The sequence below is a fragment of the Phyllostomus discolor genome, chromosome 1 (genome assembly GCF_004126475.2).
Source record: "Phyllostomus discolor isolate MPI-MPIP mPhyDis1 chromosome 1, mPhyDis1.pri.v3, whole genome shotgun sequence".
Taxonomy (NCBI): Eukaryota; Metazoa; Chordata; class Mammalia; order Chiroptera; family Phyllostomidae; genus Phyllostomus; species Phyllostomus discolor.
Window position 1 is genome coordinate 163,264,342 of NC_040903.2, and position 26,840 is coordinate 163,291,181.

General features: G+C 38.4%; 1 protein-coding gene across 1 annotated transcript in view; it reads left to right on the top strand.

The window, feature by feature from the left end:
• The first annotated feature begins 950 nt into the window (after window positions 1–950).
• SCG3 (secretogranin III) overlaps window positions 951–26,840 on the top strand; it is a 40,060-nt gene continuing 14,170 nt past the window's right edge. Inside the window, exons 1-10 of the mRNA XM_028508080.2 lie at window positions 951–1,454; window positions 2,117–2,169; window positions 2,655–2,700; window positions 2,796–3,011; window positions 8,737–8,879; window positions 9,864–10,013; window positions 12,457–12,634; window positions 16,945–17,061; window positions 20,230–20,313; window positions 21,056–21,187. Of these exons, the coding sequence (XP_028363881.1) occupies window positions 1,364–1,454; window positions 2,117–2,169; window positions 2,655–2,700; window positions 2,796–3,011; window positions 8,737–8,879; window positions 9,864–10,013; window positions 12,457–12,634; window positions 16,945–17,061; window positions 20,230–20,313; window positions 21,056–21,187 (1,210 nt within the window). The 5' untranslated portion in view covers window positions 951–1,363. The remainder of the gene's footprint in view (window positions 1,455–2,116; window positions 2,170–2,654; window positions 2,701–2,795; window positions 3,012–8,736; window positions 8,880–9,863; window positions 10,014–12,456; window positions 12,635–16,944; window positions 17,062–20,229; window positions 20,314–21,055; window positions 21,188–26,840) is intronic.

Genomic DNA, 26,840 nt, shown 5'->3' on the forward strand with positions numbered 1-26,840 from the left:
TCTGGTTCCCAGCATGCTACAGTCCAAAGGAAAGTGTCCAAGTAGTTTCAAAATTAGACTAAAGAGCTTATTCAGCACCCTGCTCACAGCAGTGTTCCTTGCTTTCATCTTTAAATGCCCTTTATTACATAATAATCTTAGGTTTCTGGGAATATTTTCAAAACACAGGGAGTACCTCCTTGACCTAATTATGATCAAAAATGCTTTTTCATTACTGTCCCCTCTCTTCAAGGTCCCCTGAAACAACCAGGTTTTTAGGCAAAATTGAGTCCTGGGGAAGAATTTTACAGAAGTGTAGCTGTTTGTTTTGTTGTTGTTGTTGTTGTTATTGTTGTTGTTTACTTTTAGATGGTGGTGGTGGGGAAGGGGCAGCTGTCTCCCTTGGTGAGAATGGGTAATTTTAGAATAAAACTGGCCCTTGCTGACCAGCTATCCAGGAATGTGAGGCTATTCGCTCTAGGGGAACAGGCAATGATTTTTTTTAAGTTGTTTCAGCATCTAGGAAACTGAGAGTGTGTTGCAGCAATCTATCAGAAAGAATGCTTCTTGATTTTCCCATTAAAAGAACTCCATGGAACTGAGACACAAATAAGTGCACCAAGAGACCCTTGATACGTCAACCCAATTACAAAAAGCAGGGCTTTCTAGGGATTATATTTACCTTTCAGTAGAAGGTGCAATGGAAAGGGATTCTGGTGCAGATATCCCAGAATAATCCCAAAGCAGAACCCTTCACACAGGTTACCTAGCTTTCCTTGACAGGTGCACGGGCAGAAAAGGCATTTGGTCCTTGAAGTAGCGTTTACTTGGGGAATTAGCACGATGATGTCCAAGCTCTCGGTGATCCAGGTGACCCTGAATCAGCCCTGGATCAGCCCTGGATCAGCTGCAAGGCGCAGCCCTGGGACTGCGGCACAGAAAGTACGCTAGCCGATCTGCCACCCTCCCCCTCATCCCTTTCCCAGGAGATTGGAGTAGCGTCGGAGCCGCTGACGCCATCCTTTCCCGCCTCTGCCTTGCAGGGAGCATGCGCTTCCTTCCTCACTTCCTCTCCAGGAGAGAGGGAGTGAGGCTACGCCCTAGCGGATCCGCGGCCGGCTTCTCGTCACAGGAACTTCAGCACCCAAGGGGCGGACAGCGCTCCCTTGCACCTGAAGACCGGACTCAGAGCCCGGAGCCTTGCTAACCTTCCCTCCGGAGCCGCGTCCAGCTCCGCGCGCCACAGGGTTCCCACCACTCTCCCTCCCCTCGCCCGCCCTCCGCGCTCTTGCTCTTCCTGTCGTTAGTCCTCTTTTTCATTCATAACAAAAGCTACAGCCCCGGGACCCCGGCGCCAGGCTGTTTCTGAAGCCAGGAGCGAAGAATGGGGTTCCTGTGGACCGGCACTTGGATTCTGGTGTTGGTGGTCCACAGCAGCCCGATTCAAGCTTTCCCCAAACCGGGAGGCATCCAAGGTACGTGGCCACTTTCCTTCCCACCTCCCCTTTATTCGCCACGAAAAGGCGAAGCTGGGCAATATACGTGAGCTGTAAATCACCTTGCCTCTTTTTCTGATCAGATCAGATCAGTGCATATTGACAGAGAAATCATTTCGAATTTAGAGACATATCTCTTCCCTCACTTTTTGTATAATGGAGCAATAATCTGGATTGTTTTGAAAGATTTTGTTTTGAAATTGGGAGAGGGTGGCTTTTCTGCCTAATAAAGAGGCTTTTTTTTTTCTAGTTGCCTTAACAATCTTTCTCAGATACTCTGTTCATAACAGGTACAGTATATGTTAAAAGCTTTTAATGTGCTTATAATACCAATCCAAATTATGGTCTGTCTAGTTGAAAACAGCTGGAAAGCCAAGTGGTAGAACTATATGTTAGTTTCTGGTAAGAAAAAAAGTGTAATTCAGTTAACTCAGGAAATAAACAGGACAATAAGCAAGATAACATGATGCTCATTGTTATTGTATAATCTTAATAATATTTGTTAATACATAATTTTGTTTCATGGTTATCCAAAATATGTCTGCTAATATTTGTTTTTCTTTGTGAAAATTTTATTTCTTAGGAGACATATTATGTCTTTCCGATGCACAATTAAATTTATATTTGTATGTTTATTCTAGACAAGCCTGTACATAATAGAGAATTAAGTGCAGAAAGACCTCTGAATGAACAGGTAAGTCAAAAATAAAAAATATACATGCTATTTCTATTTATTTTAGTTGCTATAATTTAATGTAATTATGCTGTGACATTTTAGCCATTTTGAATTCACAGACTTCAGGAGATTAATGATAAATTGACAGAAACTAGGATGGGAAATACAATTTTCATAATATCTATGTAGTATCTGTATTATAGAGTTGACTGTATAATAACCCAGTGAGGTCCACATCACATCCACTCTATTGTAGGATTGCTTGATTTATCAGGGATTTACTTTTCACCAATATTGTAGGAGAAGAGGATTAATAGTTATAGACCATCTGCTCTTTTTTACCTCATTTAATCCTTATGACAATACTTTGATATAGAAATTATTATCTATAGTTTACAAACAAGAAAACCAAATCCCATGGAGATTAAATCATTTAGCTGTCATATTTGGTAAGTGGTAGAGCAATGATTTAAAACCAGGTCTATCTCCTGTTTGTTTCACAGATTGCTGAAGCAGAAGCAGACAAGATTAAACAAACATACTCTCCAGGTAAAAAGAAAGTATATTGATATTAATTTACATGATGTAGGCTATGAAAACCTTAACTAAAATGAATGTTTTGGGTTTGGGGGCTTTTCTTTCAGAAAACAAGCCAAGTGAAAGCAATTATTCCTTTGTTGATAACTTGAACCTGCTAAAGGCAATAACAGAAAAGGAAAAAATTGAAAAAGAAAGACAATCCATAAGAAGTTCCCCATATGATAATAAATTGAACATGGAAGATGTTGATTCAACCAAAAATCGAAGACTAATTGACGATTATGATTCAACTAAGAGTGGACTGGACCAGAAATTTCAAGGTAAATGAGGAAAATAATTGCTACCTGTTTGTCTAATTTGGCATTTCCAATTATGGGTGAGGAGAAAGTACTATACCTTAAAAAATAGACTCATAATCATGGATTAGTCAGGTCCAAAACTGAGAAAAAGCCCAAATTTACTAACAGTATACAAAGCCCCAGCTCCACAGAAGTCCAAATTCTATTTTTTCATTAAAGGTCCCTTTACTGATGCTTTGAAAAAAAATTTAAATCTATATTTTATGCTATTTAAGATGTAATATTTTAACTATTAGTACCAACAAAATATTATAATTCTCAAATGATTGAATCAACAAAACACCCACTTCCCAAAGGTGAAATACCCATTACTCTCTGTTCAGGGTTCTCTTTCTAGCTATAGCCTTTCTCCCTAGGTCATTCTAACCTTTTCATGGCTTCAGTTACCATCTCTATCCTGCTGTAACATATCATTAGTATAGACTTTTCTGAGCTATAGATACATACATACATACATACATACATACATATATACAGATACAATGAGGTCTATCCAGAAAGAATGCAGCCATTGTTAATATAATGAGAATGGTTTGTGTGACATCGATGTAAGCTGGCAACCAAAGAGAGTGGACTAGATTGCTCATGTGTAAACAATGACAACTTCACTCTACTAGTCAATGGACTCAGTAAACACCATTGAGCATGTGAACTGGTGGCTATCACATTCAAAATGACTGAGCAAGTACAGCAACTAATCTGCATCGAATTTTGCATTAAATTGAACATTCCTCCATGGGAACTATTCAGATTGTTCAGAAGGCCACAGCTATGGCCAATTGGTGATTAAGAGCTTTATCATTACAACACATCTGCTACTGCATCATATCTCTTGCAGAGTTTTTGACGAAACATCAAATTATCCAGGTGAGGCGCAAACCATTCTTGTTATGTTAACAATGGATGGACTTTTTCTGGGCAGACCTCAGCTATGTAGACACATATGTCAGTCTACTTACTTAATAACTTGCTTTAGAAGTCTCAGAAGCAGCTCAAACTTAACATGGCTAAGATTAATCTCATATCTGTACATCTTACAACCTAGCCCTCTTAAAGTGCTCTTTCTCTAAGAAAGACACTACTACTGTGCAATTGTTCTTTTTATTTTAAAGATTTTATTTATTTATTCTCAGAGACAGGGGAAGGGATGGAGAAAGAGAAGGAGAGAAACATCACTGTGAAAGAGAAACATTGATCAGTTGCCTCTTACAGGCATCCTGACCAGGGACCAAACCCACAACCTGGGCATGTGCTCTGATTGGGAATCAAACCAGTGACCTTTTGTTTTGTGGGATAATACCCAACCAACTGAGTCACACCAGTTAGGGCAATGCAGTTTTTCAAGACAGAAATCTAGAAATCAAACTATTTCTCTTTTTCCTCGCCTCTCAAATTATAATCCACCAATCTTATCAATTTTACATCCTGTATCTGTCAAATTTTTTCTGTTTCTTTTTGTTATTTAATTTTTACTGTATTTTTCCAATTACCATTTAGCCCCCTTATATCCCCTCTCCTCATCAACCACCACACCATTGTCCATGTCCATGAGAACTTTTACCTTTTTGCTCAATCCCTCCACCCACTAACCTCCCTCCTACTAGCTGTCATTTTGCTGTCCATCTATGAGTCTGTCCCAGTTTTCCTTGTTAGTTCAGTTTGTTCATTAGGTTTCACATATGAGTGAAATAATATGGTATTTGTCTTTCTTTGACTGGCTTATTTCACTTATCATAATGTTCTCCAGGTCCATCCATACTGTCTCAAAAAAGTAAAATTTTCTTCTCTTTTATGGGCAAGTAATATTCCATAGTGTAAATGTCTCATAGTTGTTTTATCCACTCATCTACTGATGGACACTTAGGCTCCTTCCATATCCTAGCAATTGTAAATAACACTACAATGAACACAGGGTGCTCATGTTCTTTCGAATTAGTGTTTTGAGTTCTCTGGGCTATATTCCCAGAAGTAGGGTCTCTGGGTCAAAAGGCAAATCCATTTTTAATTTCTTTATGTCCACCGTGACTCCACCAATCTGCATTCCAACCAAGAGTGCAAAAGTGTTCCTTTTTTCTCCATATCTTTGTCAGCACTTGCTGTTTGTTGATTTATTGATGATAGGCATTCTGACAGGCATGAGATAGTATCTCATTGTGGTTTTAATTTGCATTTCTCTGACAATTAGTGATGTTGAGCATCTTCTCATATATCTGTTGGCCATCTTTATGTCCTCTTTGGAGAAGTGTCTATTCAGGTCCTTTGCCCATTTTTTAATTGGGTTGTTTGTTTTCTTGGTGTTGAGTTTTGTAAGTTCTTTATAAATTTGGGATTTAACCCTTTAGCAGATATATCAGCAAATATATTCTCTCATTCTGTAGGCTGTCATTTTATTTTATTGATGATTTCCTTTGCTGTGCAAAAACTTTTTAGTGTGATGAAGTCCCATTTGTTTATTTTTTCTATTGTTTCCCTTGCCTTGGGAGATATATATGATAAAATATTGCTATGAGCAATGTCTGGGATTTTGCTGCTTATGTTTTCTTCTATAATTTTTATGGTTTCAGGTCTAACATTTAAATGTTTCATTTATTTTGAATTTATTCTTCTGTGTTGTGTAAGAAGATGATCTAGTTTTATTTTTTCACATATCTGTCCAAGTTTTCCCAATACTATTTATTGAATAAACTAGCTTTAACTCATCGTATGTGCTTGCTTCCTCTGTCAAATATTAATTGACTATAAAGGTGTGGGTTTATTTCTGGGATCTCTATTTTGTTCCATTGATTTATGTGTCTGTTTTTGTGCCAGTGTCATGTTGTTTTGATTACTATGGCCTTATAGTATAGTAATACTATACTATACTGTATTATAGGGTGTTTCACATCTTTAGGAAACCGCCAAATGGGCTACAGGGGCCATTAATTCTCCTTTTCAGTGTGTTCTGCAGTATGTAAGATTCAGGATATTTTCCAAGTTTATTTTATGCAATAGTGCTTTCAGGCCTCTGTGTACATTCACCAAACAAATGTTCGTTGAGCATTTACTATGTACCAGACTATGAACTAGATAGTGATTTTCAACCTTTTTCATCTCATGGCACATATAAACTAATTACTAAAATTCTGCAGCAAACCCAAAAATATGTTATATTTTTTGTCTATCTGACAAGAAAAATTAAGTATAACTTTGGTTCATTTATACCCAATGGCTATTGTTGTATTGGCTGTTGTCATTTTTTTATTTGATAGTCTAAGGGAAAGGAGGTCAGTGTCCCTGTCTAAATAGTCAGGTATTGCATGTTTTAAAAATTCTGTGGCACACCAGTTGAAAATCGCTGAACTAGAAAATAAGCTTGGTGTACTTAGGGACCATGACTAAACTATTCATCACTCTATTTCCAGTTTTGGCCCACATTAAGACTTTTATGAAAATGGATTGAGCAAGTGAATGTCAAATGCCATATTAGATGCTGGAGATTCAAAACATAACTGGGCAAAACATAACCAGGCAGAACATGGTCCTTTTGTATTCACTTAGAATGTTATAGCTGCTTAAAGAAAGTTACAAATGTTGGCCTCATGTTTGGCTTTCCCTTAATGGTCTGCACAGGAGGGTGAACTATCCCTTCATGAATGTCGGAGAGATCATTCTGGGTATTCTGTCCACTTTAGAGGAGCCAGGGGAAATCAGTAGAAGGCGAGGAGCAAGGTCCAACTGCTCAATTATTAACCTCATCTAGCAAAGCTCTGCTAGGGGAGGCCTAAGCTCCTGGCTCAAACAATACAGCAGTGCAGCAGAAGAAAGAGGCTATTTCTTGAGTGTTGCTAATGATCTCCCTGATGAGAAGTAAATGAACTGAAAAACAGTCATCTCAGTTATTTGTTTTCCTTCCCACTTATCCCTCAGGATCACAACTGAAAAAGGAAGACTACCAATAGTCTTCCTTTTTCAGATCCTGAGGGATAAGTGGAAAGAAGAATATATTCTTCCGCCTCTGCATAGACCTGGGCAGTTTCTGCTCCACTAGTTCCCAAGAGTCTGGCCTTCAGCCCACAAGTGGGAAAAAGCAGACCTAACTGATAATGGGTCTGTGCTCCTGAAAAACAAATAAATAAGCAAACAAACAAAACAGATGATAAACCCAATTTTAAGTCAGCCAGGAGGGAAACTGATTTCACGGAATCTTTATTAGGGCTTTTGTGTTCATGGTTGACTGGCATTTACAGGGCTCAAAGGGGTCAGAGTTCATGGGGTGGTCAACAGCTCATCTATTCCAATACACTGCCAGAAAACGTCCTGTCCTCTGGGCATACTCCCCCTACTTATTTTCCTCAGCTTCTTTCCAAACAAGAAAATAGTCTGCCTGAAGCTTCATATACTTTCATCTCCATAAAATCTGGACAGACCAAGAACAAAATTTCTTGCTCAAGTCCCCAGAAACCATGAAAGAAAAGGGCAGCATTAGAAAAGAAATACTAGGTTCTTCCTTCTTTAAGTGAATATGGTCAACATTATTTGGGCAGAATTTGGCCAGGGATTCAATGTTTATTTTCTCTAGAAGATAATTACAGTTCCTTGATTTCAGGTACAAATTCACTATCTGTTATTAATATGACAATAACTTTCACAAAGTACTTTGTAATTGAAAAGGTGCTTTTACATCTTATTTCATCTCATCCTTACCAACCCATGAAATAGATACTCTTATAATATTCTTCTACAGTGATCCAATGATACATAGATAACAATACACATCACTGGGGCTAAAATTCTCATTTTTGCAATCTGCCTAGAGGTGGCAAGGGCAGTTAAGTGCCTCACAGACTTGCACATATGAATATACTGCTCCATGTGATATAGACTGGAAAAGCAAATGAACGAGCAAACTGCTGGGAGTTCTCCATGGATGAGGTACAACGCTTCCTGTCACCAACCCTGTCACCTCCTCCCTTCCCTGAAGTGATGCTGCGAAAAGTATTCCCAGGAAAGGGAAGGATACATATCTGCAATATTCTCTGCAGAGATTTACACAGATTTACATACCGTTTTGTGCAGATCGGTTGTCACATTTTAAAAGTTTAAATTCCAGGCACATAAAATAAGTTCCCTATTCTCTGGAGAAAGAGGCTTGTCACATTAAGCTGCTTTATATAAAGGCACTCTGGCACATGTTCACTTAGAAGTAAACACTTATTCCAGGTAAGTCATAAAACCTTCAGTACATACTCTGAGTGTGAAGCAGGTGCCCCCACTCTCAGCCCAGGAATTTGCCTGCAAATGAAGTACATATGTGGATACTACTAATCTACTCCTTACATGGAAATGGAATATCATTATATAATATATAAAAGGGTGCTGTAAACAATATGGTATATTAGATAAATATGGCATACTATAAAAATAAAAAGTATAATATTGTTTGTATTATTAGTAATATTGACTTCAGATTTTTCTGCCTCTTATAATTACTTAAGAGGCTCTCAGAATTTCCACTGTCATCCTAGGTTCTTCACTTGAAGTCAAACTTTATTTCAAACCAAGAGTTTATGTGGGCCAAGCACCACTATAAATATATTCCAAGCATATCTAAGTATACAAGAGCAAGGTATAGATTAGAAATTTCACATGATCCGAGAAATAGATATATGTTTTCACCAGGATGTGAAATTGTGATTGCTCTGCCTAGATGATCCAGATGGCCTTCATCAACTAGATGGAACTCCTTTAACCGCTGAAGACATCGTCCAGAAAATTGCTACCAGGATTTACGAGGAAAATGACAGAGGAGTATTTGACAAGATCGTCTCTAAACTTCTGAATCTTGGTCTAGTGAGTCATATGCATGAGAATAAACCAAATCCGTAGTACAGTTTGGAGTATGCTATGAAGCCAAGTCATTCGCTTCAAATAGCCAAATGTTTATAATGCATCTCCTTTATACTAGGCACTGTTCTTTCCCTCTAGAAATTTATAGTCTATCAGAGGAATTAGACAATTACACACATGCATACAATGGAAGCAGCATAAGAACCAGAAGATCAGTTTAGTTTGTCAGAGGATGGATTATATCCAGTTGAGCTATAAGGAAAATCTTCAGAGGAGGAGGTGTTTGAAGTGAGCTTAGAAGGATGCTTAGGGTTTAACCAGCTTAAGTAAAAGACATTGTGAGAGGAGAAGGAAATAACATGAACAAAGGCATGCTATGTTTGGGAAACAAAGCAATCCAATTTGAGCCTGCTTCAGCTTGGCTCCCCAGTCCTACACAGCCCTGGCAGGCTTTAGTAGGGTGCCGAATTTGTAGGTTTCCAGGTTATCTGACTTGCAGCTGAGGATTGAGAAATAATGGTCAAGAAGTGTCTCAAAGTAAGTGTTCTGTGGGTTTCAACAGACAAGCCTGACTACTTGTACCATGAGCCCAAGATACTTCATCCCAGGAGTGCCGGTCACTCACTGTGAAGGCCTACCTGTGGGGAGGCATAAACAAGGGTTGTCCAGAAGAGAGATCAGAAAACACCATAAAATTTTTTGGACTATAAGATGCACCCCCCCACCCCTCACATTTAGGAGGAATAATGGTTGTTAATGCTGCTGTTGAGTTCTGTTTACATTTATATTGGTGAAATATTATGTTATTTATGTTATTAAATATTTTACCACATTTTTTGCTTCAAAACTTTTATCCTATTTTCTACTTCTAAAACCTAGCTGCATCTTATGGTCCGAAAAATATGGTACTCTTGTCTTCTAAAAATGTGTTCAACTACAGTTTAGTCTAGATTTTTTTTTACCATATGTTTTGACTCTTTATAACAGATCACAGAAAGTCAGGCACACACACTGGAAGATGAAGTGGCAGAGGTTTTACAAAAATTAATCTCTAAGGAAGCCAACAGTTATGAGGAGAGAGCCAATAAACCCACAAGCAAGACTGAGAGTCAGACTGGAAAAATACCAGAGAAAGTGGTATGTATATGTGAATGTACATGAATATGCTATGTACATATGTATACATACATGTGCATGGCCATGAGTTTGTGTGTGTATACTTGTGTTTGTATATAATTAACACGATCTGTATATAATCAGTACCTCACTTGGAGCCAAAGAAGATTTGGGTTATGTGACATTTTTAGCCAACTTAAATATTGATGAAGTACTAGTAAGTTAAAAGATATAAATGAACTCTACTTTGACAATAATTTAGACATATGTGTGATATTATATTAAAAATAAAGGTTACATCTTATACCCTGCAGTGTAATAACATGATATTATGTAAAATGGATATTTCACATAACTATTTGTATAATCCTAGTGTAATGAAACTAAATATTTCCAAGCTTTTTTGGTATCCAACTCCTGTTCACTGTGGATATCGTTATATGTACCCCCAGATTTAAAAAAATCTAGAAGCCAGGTTGATTTGATCTTCTGCCATACCAGCATTTCTATTCCCCAGAGGTAGCTGCCTGATGCTGCCTCTGCTCTACCCTGTGCTCTCTCACCTTCTCCTGCCTTCTTTCACTGGCTCAGAGGTCTGTCTGTGTTCCTTTACTTAGACCAGTCATTCATTCTTCCTTTTCCTTGCTGGAGCCCTTTGCTCTGAAATCTTTGTCTCTTTCTTCAATTCTCTTTAAAACTCTAGATGGAGCTAATGATAGGAAGATATCAAACTCCTCACCTCTTCTTTGGTTTTTCTCCACCAGAGCACCCACACCCCATGGCTTCATATTCCCTTCAACATCCTACCCCAAATACAAGGAAAACATCTATATAAGCTTCTATACCCCTGCCTTAGAGGAGGCTAGAACACAGAAAATGGGTCTGGTTTCTTGTTAGTAGGTAGTCTGAAACCTCTCCTTCGTTCTCCCTTACCTCCAATTCCCATGAGCTGCCATCTTTTTAAACAGTTTTTGAAGATCTACCCACTGTAAAAATCTTTCTAGGTTTGTCAAAGAACTTATGACTTTCACTCAAGCTTACAAGTCTGAACTGAAACTGACATAACAATTTTCACTTTTTTTCACTCCAAGTATGTACTCCTTGTTTCCAATCTCTAAAATATCCATGTTCTTCACCTGTTCACTCATGTTATCTAAATGCATCAATGCAAATGAAACATTCTTTAATAAATATTTATTGAGGTACCAATTGTGTACAAGCACTGGGGATATAATGCCCATTTAAAAAGACACAACCCCTGCTCTCAAGAAGCTTAAGATCTAATGGAAGAGGTAGATGGTCTTCAAATAGTCATGTATTCTAACTACAACTGCATTAAGTGCTCTGAGGAAAGAAACATGGTTCTATGAGTCCTTATAAAAAAAGGAACCTATCCTGGCCTTAGGCTCAAGGAAGGCTTCCCTGAGGAAGTGACTTGAGTTGAAAACTGAAAGCTGAATGACTCAACTCGTGACCAGGAAAGGCAGCATGTAAAGAAGGACATATGGAGTATCCAAGTAACTAAAACAAGCGCAGGCTGGCACTGTGGAGGGAGAGCAATGAGAGATGAGACTGGGAAGTGGACCCAGGCCAGGGCAGGCCAGGCCGGGCAGGGCCTTATGAGCCTGTTACGGATTCTGATCTTTATCATAATGATGGAAAAACATTAAAAGATTATAAGCAAAGGAGTTACATGATTAGTTTTTTAAAAAGACTACTCTGGATACAAATGTGGAAGATGCAGTGTGAGGAATAGTTTGTAGGTGGGTGGTGTAGCAGTTAAAAGGTAAGAGGTAAAGGCAGCATGGGCTAGAGTTGGGTAAGGAGAAAAAGAGAAATGTACAAATTTGGGATAAATTTTGAAAGTAGGACCAAAGGGCTACTGATTGATTGAATGGAAGAAAAGTAAAAGAAAGAAGAAAAAAAAGCTTATAAACTTCTGTTTAGTTCACTGAGTGGAGAATGGGTCATTAATATGAGAACCCCAGACATGGGTCAGGTCTAGGTAAAGGAGTCTTGTGCACCCTTCTAGACAAGACAGTCCTTAAAATGTTACGCAGAAACCTCCATGGTGTGACTGCTCTACTAGTTTTAGGTACTCTGACAAGATTTCCTATACCTTGCACCATCTTTCTTAGTAAGAGTCTGTGAACTCAAATTTCCCCAGCCCCACCCCAGCTTGGTGAGAGGCAATTTTACCAGGAAACACTCATGAGAACTGATGGAGGGGAACTCGGTCAGAGCAGAAACCTAGAAATTCCCTACTTCTCTGCTGAGCAGGATCCAGGGTCTTCAGTCTCTATGTCCCAATGACTTTTTCATGTTTCTAGTTTGATCCTGCAGAGCAGGCGGAGGAGGAGGTATTCCTACAGTCAAGGGCAGGAGAGAGGAAAGAACCAAGCTGGAGTGTCATTAGTTCTAACAAAATGTTTATTTTTTATTGATTTTTAAATTCCCACCGGAGACTCCAATGGCAGCAATTCAGGATGGTTTTGCTAATGGAGAAAATGATGAAACCGTATCTAACACCTTAACCTTGACAAATGGCTTAGAAAGGAGAACTAAAACCTACAGTGAAGACAACTTTGAAGAACTGCAGTATTTCCCAAACTTCTATGCACTGCTGAAAAGCATCGATTCAGGTAAAAACTGTTTTCTGACCATGTGGAACAGAAACAGTAATTCCAGGAAATGTGTGGGTGGCTTTCTCTTCCTGTTTTCAGTATCTAGATGGAATCCTCGATGACATATATCGTGACCTGGGGAACAACAGTTCACATACATGTTTTCTAAAGTGTACGAGTCATGGAAATATTGAGAAAAGGGTAGTCAGGAAAGGCAGAGTTTCTGGACAATTTAATCCTCTTGTTGACAGATGGCTTATGTATTTGCTCAGCAAACAGTTACTGAGCACGTGTGCGGTCGTGGTACTGGAGCGAACCTGGTGCGGGCGGGAGGTGAATCAGTGTCCCTGTCTGACCCAGTTCAGCCTCAACTCTTATTGCAAATATTTTTTAAAGCTTTTATTCATTTTTTTCTTAGTGGGAACAGTGTGTGGACCATAACTGATTATTTTTAAATGATTCAGAATTTTGCTTTTTAGATATTTTTAGCTTCCCCTTTCAAATGATTCACAGTGAAATAAACATTGGACTAAAGGAGGTCAGGAGCTCAAAACACACTTGGAAAATGATAATGTTTTTTCAAAACAAAGTCCTTAATGTGCCTTGCTCTTTTCTCTTACATGTGTATCAAAATGAGTTAACTGAAGACTTCAGTTCCTCTACTTTTGGTTGATCTATGAGGAGGATACCATTGGGCAAAGTTTCTGTTGTTGATACTGTCCACACAGATGGCCTGCACTGCCTCAATGGCTCTTCCTCTTCCTATTCAAAGATTCAGGCTTGGACTGAGCATTTGTAATAAAGGTTTCTGTAAATGTAACAATATTTCCCCAGGAAGTGACCTTAGAGTGAACTTTCATTACTAAACAACATCCCTTGTCTTTAAATTCCAGACAGTGGCCAGACGGCACCAGCCCCTCTACTGGTGTCTGCAAGGTTTGTAATCCTGAGGGTCTGTTCTGAGCCATCTTGCCCCACTGGCTGGCAGATGCCCAGCTGAGAACCTCTGTCATCCTGGTGACTCACTTCTTGTCAGTGAAGACCATCAGCATGATACCAAATACTTATATGGAGGTGACCTTGAGTAACTAATAGGATGGCTGAAGTTATTTACCAGCCCCTTTTCAAGAGATCTCCCCACACTTCTTCCTCCTACCTTTTCTCTCTCCCAACCTTGTGACTTTTATGGTATTTTAAAGATTCCATTGTATGGAGTGTTCCTCATTTTATTTGTTTTTAATCTTTTAGGTTCTTTGACCCCATTCCATATTGCCTTTATATCTGTAGACTTTTAATTTAAATACTTACACTGACATCTTTGATAGTGCCTATCTTTCTTACTCAAGGTCTGAACCAATTGAGAAATAATAAAGCAGGTAGAAAACCAAAATATCTCTGATACTGATAAAGATGAGGCTGTGGAATGTAGCTTAGTATGAGAGCCCACAATGGGCTTACTCGCTCTCGCTCCTCAGTCTAGCTCTTGAAACAGCCAATTCCAGGGATAGTGAGAGTCTGCAGATCCAGTGCTTTTCTCAGGTCCCTGCCTTCCACTGTTCCAGGGGAGCAGAAAATAGAAAGATGTCCAATCTCCATTGGTAGAGAAGTGTAGACTGATACCTATTGGCTACTAACCTCAAGTGTGGGGAGGGTGAAAAGATGGGGGAAAGGCTAAAAGTGAGTAGAGAAAATCCTTCATAGCAGCTAAAAGAATAGGGGAAATGAGCTCTCTAGCATCATAGTTTTTCTCTTCAAAAGTGGAAATAGATTCTTTTCTGCTTTTGGAATTAATACATCTACTGAACTCCTATGGAATCATTGGCCATCTTGTCACACCAAGATGCAGAACAGTGTGTCAAATATGAAAAGCTCCCAAGAAACTCTTACTAGTGGTTACCCCCAGGGAGTAGGAGCCCCGAGGTGGAGGAGAATGTTACTTTGACTCTTACTTACTTTTGTACTATTGCAATATTTTTAGTGTATACATATATTCTTTCAAATGAAATACAGTGTAGAAAGAAATATATACAACTGTTAGAATAAACTTTACATTTTAAAAATAAAGATATGTGTGTGTTTATTTAAAATATTAAGCTTGATTAATGAAAGCAGCTGTTCTTTTTTTTTAATATATTTTATTGATTATGCTATTACAGTTGTCCCATTTCCCCCCTTCTCTCCCCTCCACCCTGTACCCCCTCCCACCCACATTTCCCCCTTTAGTTCATGTCCATGTGTCATATTTATGAGTTCTTTAGTTTCTACATTTCCCGTACTATTCTTGCCCTCCCCCTATCTATTTTCAACGTACATTCTATGCTACTTATTCTCTATACCTTTTCCCCCTCTCTCCTCCTCCCACCCTCCTGCTGCTAACCCTCCATGTGCCCTCCATTTCTGTGGTTCTGTTCCTGTTCTAATTGTTTACTTAGTTTCTTTTGGTTTTGCTTTAGGTGTGGTTGTTGATATTTGTGAGTTTGCTGTCCTTTTACTATACATATCTTTTCTTTATCTTCTTTTCTTAGATAAGTCCCTTTAGCATTTCATAAAATAAGGGCTTGGTGATGATGAACTCCTTTAACTTGACCTTATCTGAGAAGCACTTTATCTGCCCTTCCATTGTAAATGAAAGCTTTGCTGGATAGAGCAATCTGGGATGTAGGTCCTTGTCTTTCATGACTTGGAATATTTCTTTCCAGCCCCTTCTTGCCTGTAAGGTCTCTTTTGAGAAATCAGCTGACAGTCTGATGGGAACTCCTTTGTAGGTGATTGTCCCCTTACCTCTTGCTGCTTCTAGGATTCTCTCCTTCGTTTTTACCTTGGCTAATGTAATGATGATGTGCCTTGGTGTGTTTCTTCTTGGGTCCAACTTCTTTGGGGCTCTCTGAGCTTCTTGGATTTCTTGGAAGACTGTTCCCTTTGCCAGATTAGGGAAGTTCTCCTTTATTATTTGTTCAAATACGTGCTCAATCTGTTGCTTTTCCCCTTCCGATTCTGGTACCCCTATAATTCGGATATTGGAACGTTTAAAGGTGTCTTGGATGCTCTTAATCTTTTCCTCAATTTTTTGAATTCTTATTTCATCCTGCTTTCCTGCTTGGTTGATTCTATCTTCCTTCTGGTCCACTGTATTGTTTTGAGACTCATATTCCTTCCTTTCACTATTGGCTCTCCTCTGCGTGTCTTCCTGCATCTGTTTTATGGTATTCTGCATTCTTTCATCTAAATTTCGTCCAAAATCAACCAGTTCCGTGAGCTTTCTGATCACCAGTGTTTTGAACTGCGCATCTGATAGATTGGCTAATTCTTGGTCGCTCAAAAGGATGAGTCCTGGGGGACTGATTTGCTCTGTTGAAAACATGGTTTTTTTTTTCCCCCTGTCTCTCCTTTTTTTTTTTTTTTTTTTGGTCTGGTTGCTCTTGTTACGGTGGGGGGCGGAGCCTTAGGTGCTCACCGGGGCTGGGCACCCGGTCGCTAGATTGTGACGTTATATGTGGGGGCGGGGCGGGAGCTGGGCGGGAGAAAACGATGGTGGTAGTTCCGTTCCCCTGGACTCAGACCCTTGTCTGGGCTTCTGGGCCGCGAGTTCTGCCCTGGTCCACAATCGCTGCCCCTCTGGGTCTGCCAGCCGCAGCTTGCGTACTCAGGGATCACCGCTGCCTTCTTACGCACCCGATGGCTTTTGCGCCGATTTCGCGCCAAACCTTCCCCCGACCTCCGCGCGCGCCGCCGACCTGAGCCAGCCCCGTGCCCGCCGGCTCGTCCTCTCCTACCGGTCCAGATGAACGCGTCTACTTCAACTTCTTGGCTGCCCGACTTCCATTCAGATAAATCCTCTGCCGGATCTGGGTGTTATTCTGATAGTAAATTATTGTTGTAAATTATTGGTTTTCTAATCTTGGTTGTACGAGGAGGTACGGTGCGACCACCTATTCCTCCATCTTGCCGGAAGTCTTAGATCTTGCCTCCCCACATGTACAGCCTGAGTGGAGGAAAGTTGTTGGGTCACCGATCTCCTGACGTTCCTTTCGAGTTCACATTGTCTTTGGTCATAAACTGTCTCCGTCATCTACTCCACTAATAAAGCATTTCAGATTCAAATAAATCTTTTGGGGGAAGTAATAATTATCCACTTTAGGAAAGTTTAGTATACCTGTACATTGCCCCAATCAAGTCTTAGGCTTTTTGTACATTAAATACAAGTGGTTTTAAGTATAAATGTGGGGAGAAATATTTCAATAAGATGCTCTACTTCATCAACTGACATTGAAAGGTAAAGCTGTACTCCACTAGTTTTTTTAAAAAAAAATTTTTGTCTTTCTATATAGAAAAAGAGGCAAAAGAGAAAGAAACACTGATTACCATCATGAAAACGCTGATTGACTTTGTGAAGATGATGGTCAAGTATGGCACTATATCTCCAGAAGAAGGAGTCTCCTACTTGGGTGAGAGTCCTGTCTGTTTTGTTTTCACTGTTTTAGTTTTCATCATCCAAAGGGAGGTAGGGATTTGGTAGTAATTACTTCAGTAATCTGATAATTTATGCCAAAATACCCTGAATCCTCTGGGTAACCAGAATTGCCCAGTTTGGTAATACATACAAATACAATTAAACAAAAGTTTTCAGCTTTTAATCTTTATTGATCCAGCTTGAGTACAAACATTTCATATTTGTTATATTTTGTCTTGCTAATAGTTTCTAATAATCTCCATGACAGAGACAATTTTATTAAAATCGGACTTTTTTTTTCAATTGTATTTGAATGTTGGGACTAAAAGAGTCTTGATTTTAACCAGTGAGGTCTGTAGGTGATAAGGAGGAAAGAACACTGGACTGGGCACCAGAAGTTCTGTCTGAGACCAGCTTTGTCATGTGGCTGAAGGCCAATGCCTCAGTTTCTGTATCAGTAATGGATTTGGTTATCTGCAGCGGGGCCAGTGAACTCCTGCCCATGACCAACTCCGGTGCATCGCCTGTTTTTGTATAGCACCCAAGCAAAGAACGGCTTTTATATTTTCAAGCAGTTGGAAAAAATAAAAACAAGAATAGTATTTTGTGACACAAGAAAATGATGTAAAACTCTTGTTTCAGTGTTAGTAAATGAAGTTTTATTGCAACGTAGCCATTCACGCTTGTTTCAGTATCCATGGCTGCTTTTGTGGTACAGTGGAAGAGTTGAATAGTTGAGACCCTATGGCCTGAAAGCCAAAAACCTTCCTTTACTATCTGGCCCTTCACAGAAAACGTTTTTCTATCCTTGATTCCTGGAACTTTATAAATAAGCTTGGATGTTTTTTGATACTGCATGTAAGTTGTTGTTGTTGTTTTCAAGTCTTTTATTTTCCTGCATGGTTTAGTTAATCAACAAATACCACTCACCCCTGATGTCCTTTGGGCAAGACGCCTTCACAGTCCTTTGATCTCGGGTGAGGGAGGGAGAAACAAATAGAAGAGAACATCTCGTGGGACAAAGTAGAATTATTCTGTATGAACTCCCTTTTTTCTACTTAAAAAGAGTTTTACAATTTTTTTCTGATTATAAAAGAGCATATTTATTTAAAAAAATCTTTCAGTGCAAAAAAGGAAATTAAAAAATCACTCAATACCGGCAGTGATGTAACATTTTGGTTCAGGTCTTTCCAGATATTTTCTGTGTGTGTGTGTGTGTAGGCACACATGTATACCTAGGTCATTTCTCCTTTTCTTTTGTTTAACAAAAAATGGATTCACAGTGCTTCTCGGCCTACTTACTCAATTAACAGTAGATCAAAGACATTGTTTCGAACCAGTCATTGTTTCATACCAATATTCCATGACTCAGAACTTCCAAATTTTAGTCATTTATCCTATAGAAGTAAATTAGAGATGTCACAAGGCTTATAAACAAGGTGGATATTTCCACTACTGTTTATGGCTGTGCTGTGCATATGGCAATCATTAACAACATGTTGCTATTAAAATTGTAAGTAATCAAAATTAAACGAAATTTAAAACCCAGTTTTTCATTTACACTAGGTGTATTTTAAGTGCCCAGTTGCCACATGTACCTGGTGGCTACCATTGTTGAACAATAAAAAACTAACTATTTCCATCATTGCAGAAAGTTCTATTGGACAGCACTGTTTATAGGAACAAGACAATGGAAATAACCTAGATACTCCATAAGAGGGAACATCTAAAATAAATTAGTTAGTTATTCTTATGTTAGACTATTTAAACTGTACTTTTAAATATTTGTGTGTTTAATAATTGTATGTTTATTACATATGCAATATAATTATTGTTTATAAAGATTAATGACAGGAGGAAATGTTCATGATATGCTGTTGAATACTTAAAGCCATTTAAAATGTAACCTCAATCTTGGTGGTAAAAAAATGAATGTATGTATAGAAAATTGGAAGGAAATATACCAACATATTACCTGAAATAAAACAGAATGCATCTCTTCAAAAGAGTCATGCTGTAGGATAGAAGGAGAAGTTTACTGAAGGAGAAATAACACAATCCATAATAATGGATTCTTTACATATTAATTGCAAATAAATGCTTGTGTGCAAATAGCAGGAAAACCCAGCCCTATTAGTGAGATGAATGTGGCTGGTTGAATAACTGAATACAAAGAGTGTGGATTTTAATGCATTGTCTCCCTTGAGGCGGTTTACCGTCTAGACCCATGTCTAGTTAGGCCAAAGTTAGCACAAAGTTAGAACAAAGACAAGGATACAGATTTCATCCTGATAGAATAGGGAAATTATTAACACTGCCTAAGACTACCTAACAATAGAACTGGGTGCCTCATGAATTAATGAGAACCCTAAATGATGGAAATTCCAACTTTTTGGCTTAAACAAAAAGAAAATTTAATTGTCTCATGTAACTGAAAATTCCAGGTTTGGGGATGGTCTGGCTTCAGGTTTGTGAAGCCCAGCAACATGTGAGGAGCCTATCCTTCTCCATCTCACAGCTTTGACTTTTCATATGTTAAATTATTCCAGACAAGCTGTTTCCTTATAGGAAAAATATGGCTAGCATGACCCCAATCTCACATTCTCACACTACAACAGTTCTACAGGGAAAGAGAGCCTCTTTCTCCCAAAGGTTCTACCACTGACTTTCATTGGCCTGGCTTCAGTCAGTTTATTCTCCTTGAACCAATCACTGCAGCCCAGGGGATGGAAGACACTGAGGAGCCAGGTATGGCTAATTCAGCCCCTACTTGAACTAAATGTGCTGAGAATGAGAGAGCTCTGGGTTCTCCAACAGGAAATCAAGGTGTAGTTATGGGAAGGTGTGGAGGAGGCCAAAACCACAGGTATCCACTAGAAGTTTCAACCCTGGGCATGTTCTAGCAGTGGCCACAAAAATATGGAAGGAACTTCTGCAGTTAACTGAGTAGGAGGCTTAACTTGAGGATCTCAAGTAGTATTCTTTTTTACCCTGAGAATCTATGATTCCTAGAAATAAAATCTGTGTCAAAGCATCTTATTGGCAGTGTTAATATTGTGGAATTGCTATTGCGATACTTCTGGTGAAATGTAAACATTTTTAGTAGAAGTTTGATATCATCTTTCAGAAACTAAAATTATATTTCTTCCCCTCTTCCTTCCAGAAAACTTGGATGAAACGATTGCTCTTCAGACCAAGAGCAAGCTAGAAAAAAATTTTACTGACAATATAAGCAAGCTTTTCCCAGGTATGACTTATTTAATGATTTTTTTAGCTTTTAGCACAACATCCCTTTTGAGTGATAAATAATGAACTTTCAATAAGCATTGATAAAGAATTTTAGACTTTTAAAAGTTTTAAAATCTGGCATCCAGTCATAGATTTAAGTAGCTACAACCTTGGTTACTTTGAGGCTAGTCTCAGCACAGAAATCTGGTCCCAAGCAGTACTGAAAATCAATGTGCACCTTGATTGAAGATTCTTAGAAGGTGGCCATAGGCCCACACAGCTGCTATAGTCCCAAATCTTAGCTGCTTCTATGAGTAATAAACTGTTCTTTAAAAAATACAACATAAAGGAGAGGTTGGGCAACTGTAGACTTATTTGCATTTGGAATCAAGACTCAAATTTACTTTGGGACCTGACATATCCCACTTGATTGCCTATATTAATTAAAGTAAGGAAAATAATTTACACTCTAATGACACAGTGTGGCAAAAGAGAAAGAGCACTACACCAAAATCCAGAAAGCCAGTGGGTTGGCCCAGCTCTTCTGCTAACTCAGTAGGTGACTTTGACCTTTCTCATCTCTGGGCATCAGTTTCCTCTTCTGTGAAATGGGAGTAGGGAGTTGGAGTAGATAATCACTGAGATCTCTTTCAGCTCAAAAAGTGTTTCTGCATCTTTTCAATAAAGTTTATTTCTACATTAGGAATTAACAAATAGATAACAGAGTAGGGTTATAACATCAGTGCACAATCTGATTCCAGCGCCATCAATGCAGAGTCATGAAGAAACAGATAGTACCAAGCAAGAAGCAGCTAAGATGGAAAAGGAATATGGAACCTTGAAGGATTCCACAAAAGATGATAACCCAGGAGGAAAAACAGATGAGCCCAAAGGTATGGAATTGACATTTCTGGGTTGGCAGTGGAATTGAGGAAGCAAAAACTTTCACCACCCCTGGAAGGGTGATCCAAAAGTCAAGTTACACCAAATTAGAGAAATTAACACCATTTGTATAGAAAAGATTGAGCATGTGATATCTTTACTTGAACAACAATCTTTTAAAAAAAATGTTCCTGAGTCTCCTGGGATGGCAAATTGGTTTTTATCCTTTCGATGGTCTTCAGTGTCCAATGGACAGTTGTGCTTAGGGAGGAATACTCATGATCATTTGTGCATTGTTCAATGTCCAGTTTAGGATCTTAGGAATTTATTAAGCAGTATTTCTTTAAATGCAATTGTTGACACTTCTCAAATAGTCACATACTACTTATTCAACAAAGTCATCAAAATTTATGGATTTAACACAGAAAAAAATTTAAATTGTTTACAGTGATTACAACCTGACTCTTTTAAACATTTGATTAAAAATCATAATAAAATATATCAGATTTCCTTAAATAAACTAAATACCTTGAAAGGCAAAAAATATATTCAACTAATTCAATAATTTAAAAACCTATGTTTTATCTTTATTCTTACCTATTCCTGAGGTCCAGTTTTTACTCTGCCTTAGTAAGTCTACGTGATACAAAATTCACATCTTCCTAGGATTTTGGAAACTTTGCCATACCCTGAAAGAAAAGACCCTGTGAGGCTGCAAGTTCTACATTGTTAGCCCTTTGATTTCAGGTCAGGATATAGGTTGCATAGTCCAGCGGTTCAAGTGCCATTTATTACAGTGTTCTATTTAGATCACGGAAAATTTATAACCCTATCCCTCAAAAAGATTTTTTTTTTGAAATTCAGTATTGTTGTTGTTTTTATTAGAAATTGTGAACACATGGCATGAACCTGCCTCATTTTTCTGTCACTATATGTTGACCTCTTTGGTATAACTGGCACTTTACTTACGTCTTAGCATCTTGTTAGTAGGGTCATCTAGAGGTTATTTCCCCTAAGGGCTGAGGGAGTGGGTCCTTGCACTCTCTTGGAGAGTGGGCATGGCATTCAGCTAATTTATCATCTGAAAACACACCATTGGGTTCTCTTTTTATTGTTTATTGTGTATAATATAATCATTAATGAACTGATAGACTTTACTTGTTCCCTGCTATAGTATGACATGAGGTCACAGAGCCGATCGTGTTCACAGGATAGCTTTAATTTTTAATCAACTGCTCAACCCACTTACATTGCCCAATCTTCCCTGCTCATATGGATAGAAACAGGTTCTCATTCCTACTTGACAGAACCAATGCTTAACAGTGTTTTTGTATTAAATAGAAAAGAAAGAGATTGGCTATGGAGTCAATACCTTATAACTTAATAAAAGCAACAAAATTATCATTTTTGTTTTATATCCCTACTATGTTAACTTTTTCCACTTTTGTGTGTGTTCTAGATGATGATGATGATGATGACTTTATGCTGACGTGGGTATATCTTGGGCAGTAGGAGCCCTGTCCCCAAGTTTGTCTTTTGTCCTTTTAAGCACTGATCAGTGGTTTTCTAAATCATCTTTGCTCTCTGGCAACAATAGGATATCCTAGATCCATTCTGAATTTTCCTGTCCCAAAACTTGACATCAATTCTCCTTCAAAGAGTTCTGATTCATTTATAGAGACCTGAACCTGGGTTATGTGGGTTCAAATTGGCCAAAGCCAATGCTTTGATTTCAGTTATTTCAGGACTTTTTGAGACAGTGCTGAAAAAGAAATTTTTCTTAGTATATCAAGTCCATGTTGATTTTTCCTGTCTTGTAAAGTTTTATATTATCATACCCTCCTTTGCTCTGGCATGGATTTCGAAGATATTCACAATTTTCTCCTATGCCAGCAAAGCTGACATACCAAGTCAAATGGTTTGCTAGTAGCCTGTGTTAAGAATGGTTATGATGTTGCTTCTGGGCTCAGGAGGAAAGGGTATTGGAATGACTGACTAACAATGTTTGTCATGGGCAGTGGAAAGGGATTGGTGAGATATGTGCCCTGTTTGTTGACTCCGTAGACCAGCCACGCTGTCTTGATACTTCTACTCAATCCTAGACCCACTCTGGATCAGTGATAAACTTTAATCCTTTTTTTTTTGGAAATTGTGTTAAAATACACACAACACATTTTTTAATTTTTTTAAAGATTTTATTTATTTATTTTTAGAGAGGGAAGAGAGGGAGGGAGAAGGGGAGAGAGAGGGAGAGAGAGAGAGAGAGAGGGAGAGAGGGAGAGAGAGAGGGAGAGAGAGAGACATCAATGTGCGGTTGCTGGGGGTTATGGCCTGCAACCCAGGAATGTACCCTGGCTGGGAATCGAACCTGGGACACTTTGGTTCCCAGCCCGCGCTCAATCCACAAAGCTACGCCAGCCAGGGCTACAACACACATTTTACCATCGTAACCACTTTAAGTGCACAGGTCAGTGGCATAAAGTAAATTTGTACTGTTGTGCTGCCATCAGCTCCATCCATTTTCAGAACTCTTTCAGGCAAAACAGAAACTCTACTCATTTCCCCTCCTTCCCCAGCCCCTGGTCACTACCATTCTACTTTCTATCTCTGAATTTGACTAATTAGGTACATCATATAAGTGGAATCTTACAGTGTTTGTTGTTTTCTGACTGGCTTATTTCATTTAGCATAATGTCCTCAGGTCTCATCTATATTGTGGCAAATGTCAGAATTTCCTTCCTGTTAAAGATTGCATGATATTTCATTGAATGTATATATATTTTATTTATCCATCTGTTTGTCTATGGACACTTGGGTTGCCTCTAACTTTTGGACATTGTGAATAATGTTGCTGTGAATATGGATGTACAGATATCTCCTTGAGGTCCTACATTCAATTTTGGAAGTAATATTCCTGAAGTGAATTGCCAAATCATATGATCATTTATTTTTAATTTTTTAAGGAAATCCATACTGTTTCTGTAGCAACTGTACCCTTTTATATTTCCATCATCAGTGTCCAAGTGTTCTAATTTCTCTACATCTTCATCAACACTTTGATTTTCTATTTTTTCATGGTGGCTATCTTAATAGGTAATGACATGGAAGATGAGTGGTAAACTTCTGAGAGGTAGCTAACCAGGAAGAGAGTGGTCCTTTGGCCTGAAACAGAGAGCCAGAAATTAGGCAGCAAAAAACGCTACAGCTCATTCCAACAGAAACCCAGTATGTCTGAATCATCTCCCCTGAAAGCAACCCATGTGTAACGAATGTATTTCCCTAGAACACAGCAAGCAATTGTCTAGGTCCTTTAACTTGCTGAGACTGCATGTCCAGTGCCTAAGACAACACCTTATAGACTGTGCAAATATTCCTAGAAATGGGTGCTGACGGGTCTCTTTGCTTGTTTTAGGAAAATATTATGCTAAAAAGGAATATGAAGGAGTTGATTCTTGATCGCCTACTATGCCTGTTTAGGATGAGAGTGGAGACTAATGATGAGGTTAGACTTCTTTTTCTCATTAAAATTTCCATGAGATAATAATGGGGAGAGAGGAGAGAGAAACTCCATCCATTCAGTGTCACTCTGTGTGATGGCACTCCTGAAACATTAAAAAGAGGGTAGGGATTTGGGACTCATTATTTAGAGATTTAATTTATTCATGCTACTCCTGACCACTATTACTCTGGGATAAGGAAACATGATGCTAGTACAGTTTAGAAAATACCAAACGGAGCTCTAAGCCACAGGCAAATATTTCTTGAAAAAAATGTAATTAATCCCCTCCAATTCATATTATGATATATACCTTTGTATTCATAGTTGCTTTATTGCACTTTTTTCAAAATCAGTTTTGTTTCTCTGTTATAAAGTCCACTGAGGAAACACTTGTCTTTAGGCAGAAAAATAAAAGCATCCATGTGGAGGAAATTAGGGTTGACTGGGTTTTCTAAGATATTTATTCAGCAACAAATAAACATTTATTCCCATGGCCTGCCTGCCACTGTGTTCAGGAAGTAGAGCTACAGAAAGAATACAAGAACCACTGCCTGACTTTGAGGACTCAAGCAAGCTTTGAAATGACCTTGAGTAGTTCTTAACCCATGTGAGGGCAAGTGTAACACAAGCTACATCCCTTTTATTGAATCAGGAGTATGTAGGACAGGCTTCCTTCAGAGATAAAGCTGAAGGACATTACAGAGCACAGCAAGGGATGAGCTAATGGCCCAGCTAAAACCACTTAAGAAATTAATCATAAGCAAGACACATTGGCAGGAATATCTGTAGAGAGTCTGTTTTAGTCTTGCAATGTGAGGTGTGGCAGCACATATTTATTAACCATGCCAAGCATATGTTGGGTCTTTGTGAAACAGGAATAATAATAACAATAATAATAATACCCTACTTTATATCACCCTTCAACTTACAGAGCATGTTTACATGTATTTCATTGTAGGCAGACAATGTAAAAAGATCCAATTGAATCACCAATGATGAAAATGACACATTCACCTTTGAATATTGTTTAGTTTAACCATTTAAACTCTTGTTTTCTATAGGGACTCATTAAGAATAATATTTTAAAATATTGATTTTTAATTGGTGCAGGTATTTAATGATTTGATAATTAGTCCTAAATTTAGGGCTATGCCAATGAAATTGAATTTATCATTTCAACCATATCTATAAAGTTGCTTAACTTTTTAAGTAAATTACTCTCTGAAGACCAAAGTAAAGTACTTTAAAACTTTATTGAATGACCTAAGCATGCTCTTTTTCTTTGCCAGTTTGATATTTCTTCATTCACTTCTACTTTATGAGTCACTGAAAATATTTTTTTAAATCATCCAAGGGATGAGATAAACCTTATAATACTCTTTCCAGTTCTATCATTTGTCAGGTTTATGGCCACATAATGAAATTGGGTTTAAAAAGTAATCTCTAAGTTACCTTTCACCTAAATATCCTATCATTTCCATACTTTTACAGAAGCCAGAAAAGAGAAGGTAGCCTACTTAATTAATAAATCGATAAACTGACTAACTCATGTGGATCTTATTTTTAAAGCAACATAAGTGGAGGAAATTCATGCTTTTATTCAAGTCCTAAGGCATTTTGCTAGAAGTAGCAAAGATAGCTAGAAGTAGCCCAAAGTAGTGAGTCCAGTCTTCTCCCCTGTGAGTCAGCGAGTGTGCCGAGAGCTAAGCACAGGCACAGAGACCTGCCATCTACGCAGGTTTTCCAAACACTGCAGAGGGGAGTTTCTTCCCAGATGTAGAAACCACGAACTATCTTTTTAGGATTCAGCCCTTCATTTACAAGTAAGTAAACCAAAGCTTAGGAGATGAAGGGACTCACCCAAGATCTCACAGCCAAAGGGTGGCAGAGCTGGGCCTTAAACTCCTGTTCCTTGACCCCCATTCAGTGCTCATCCCAAAATTCCATGCTGCATATTTTGGACGTATGAAATGTCATCATTGTGCAGAAATTCTTGAATTGAATGGCTCTGGGGCCCATACTGGCAACCACGATATCGGTATTAGTTGCTTTGCTTAATGCAGCTCAACATTATGGTCATATAATCTTCCCCCTATAAGAATTTTAAGCCTCACCTATTAAACTTTATTTTTTATAACCACTCTTTTATAAGATCTAATATCTTT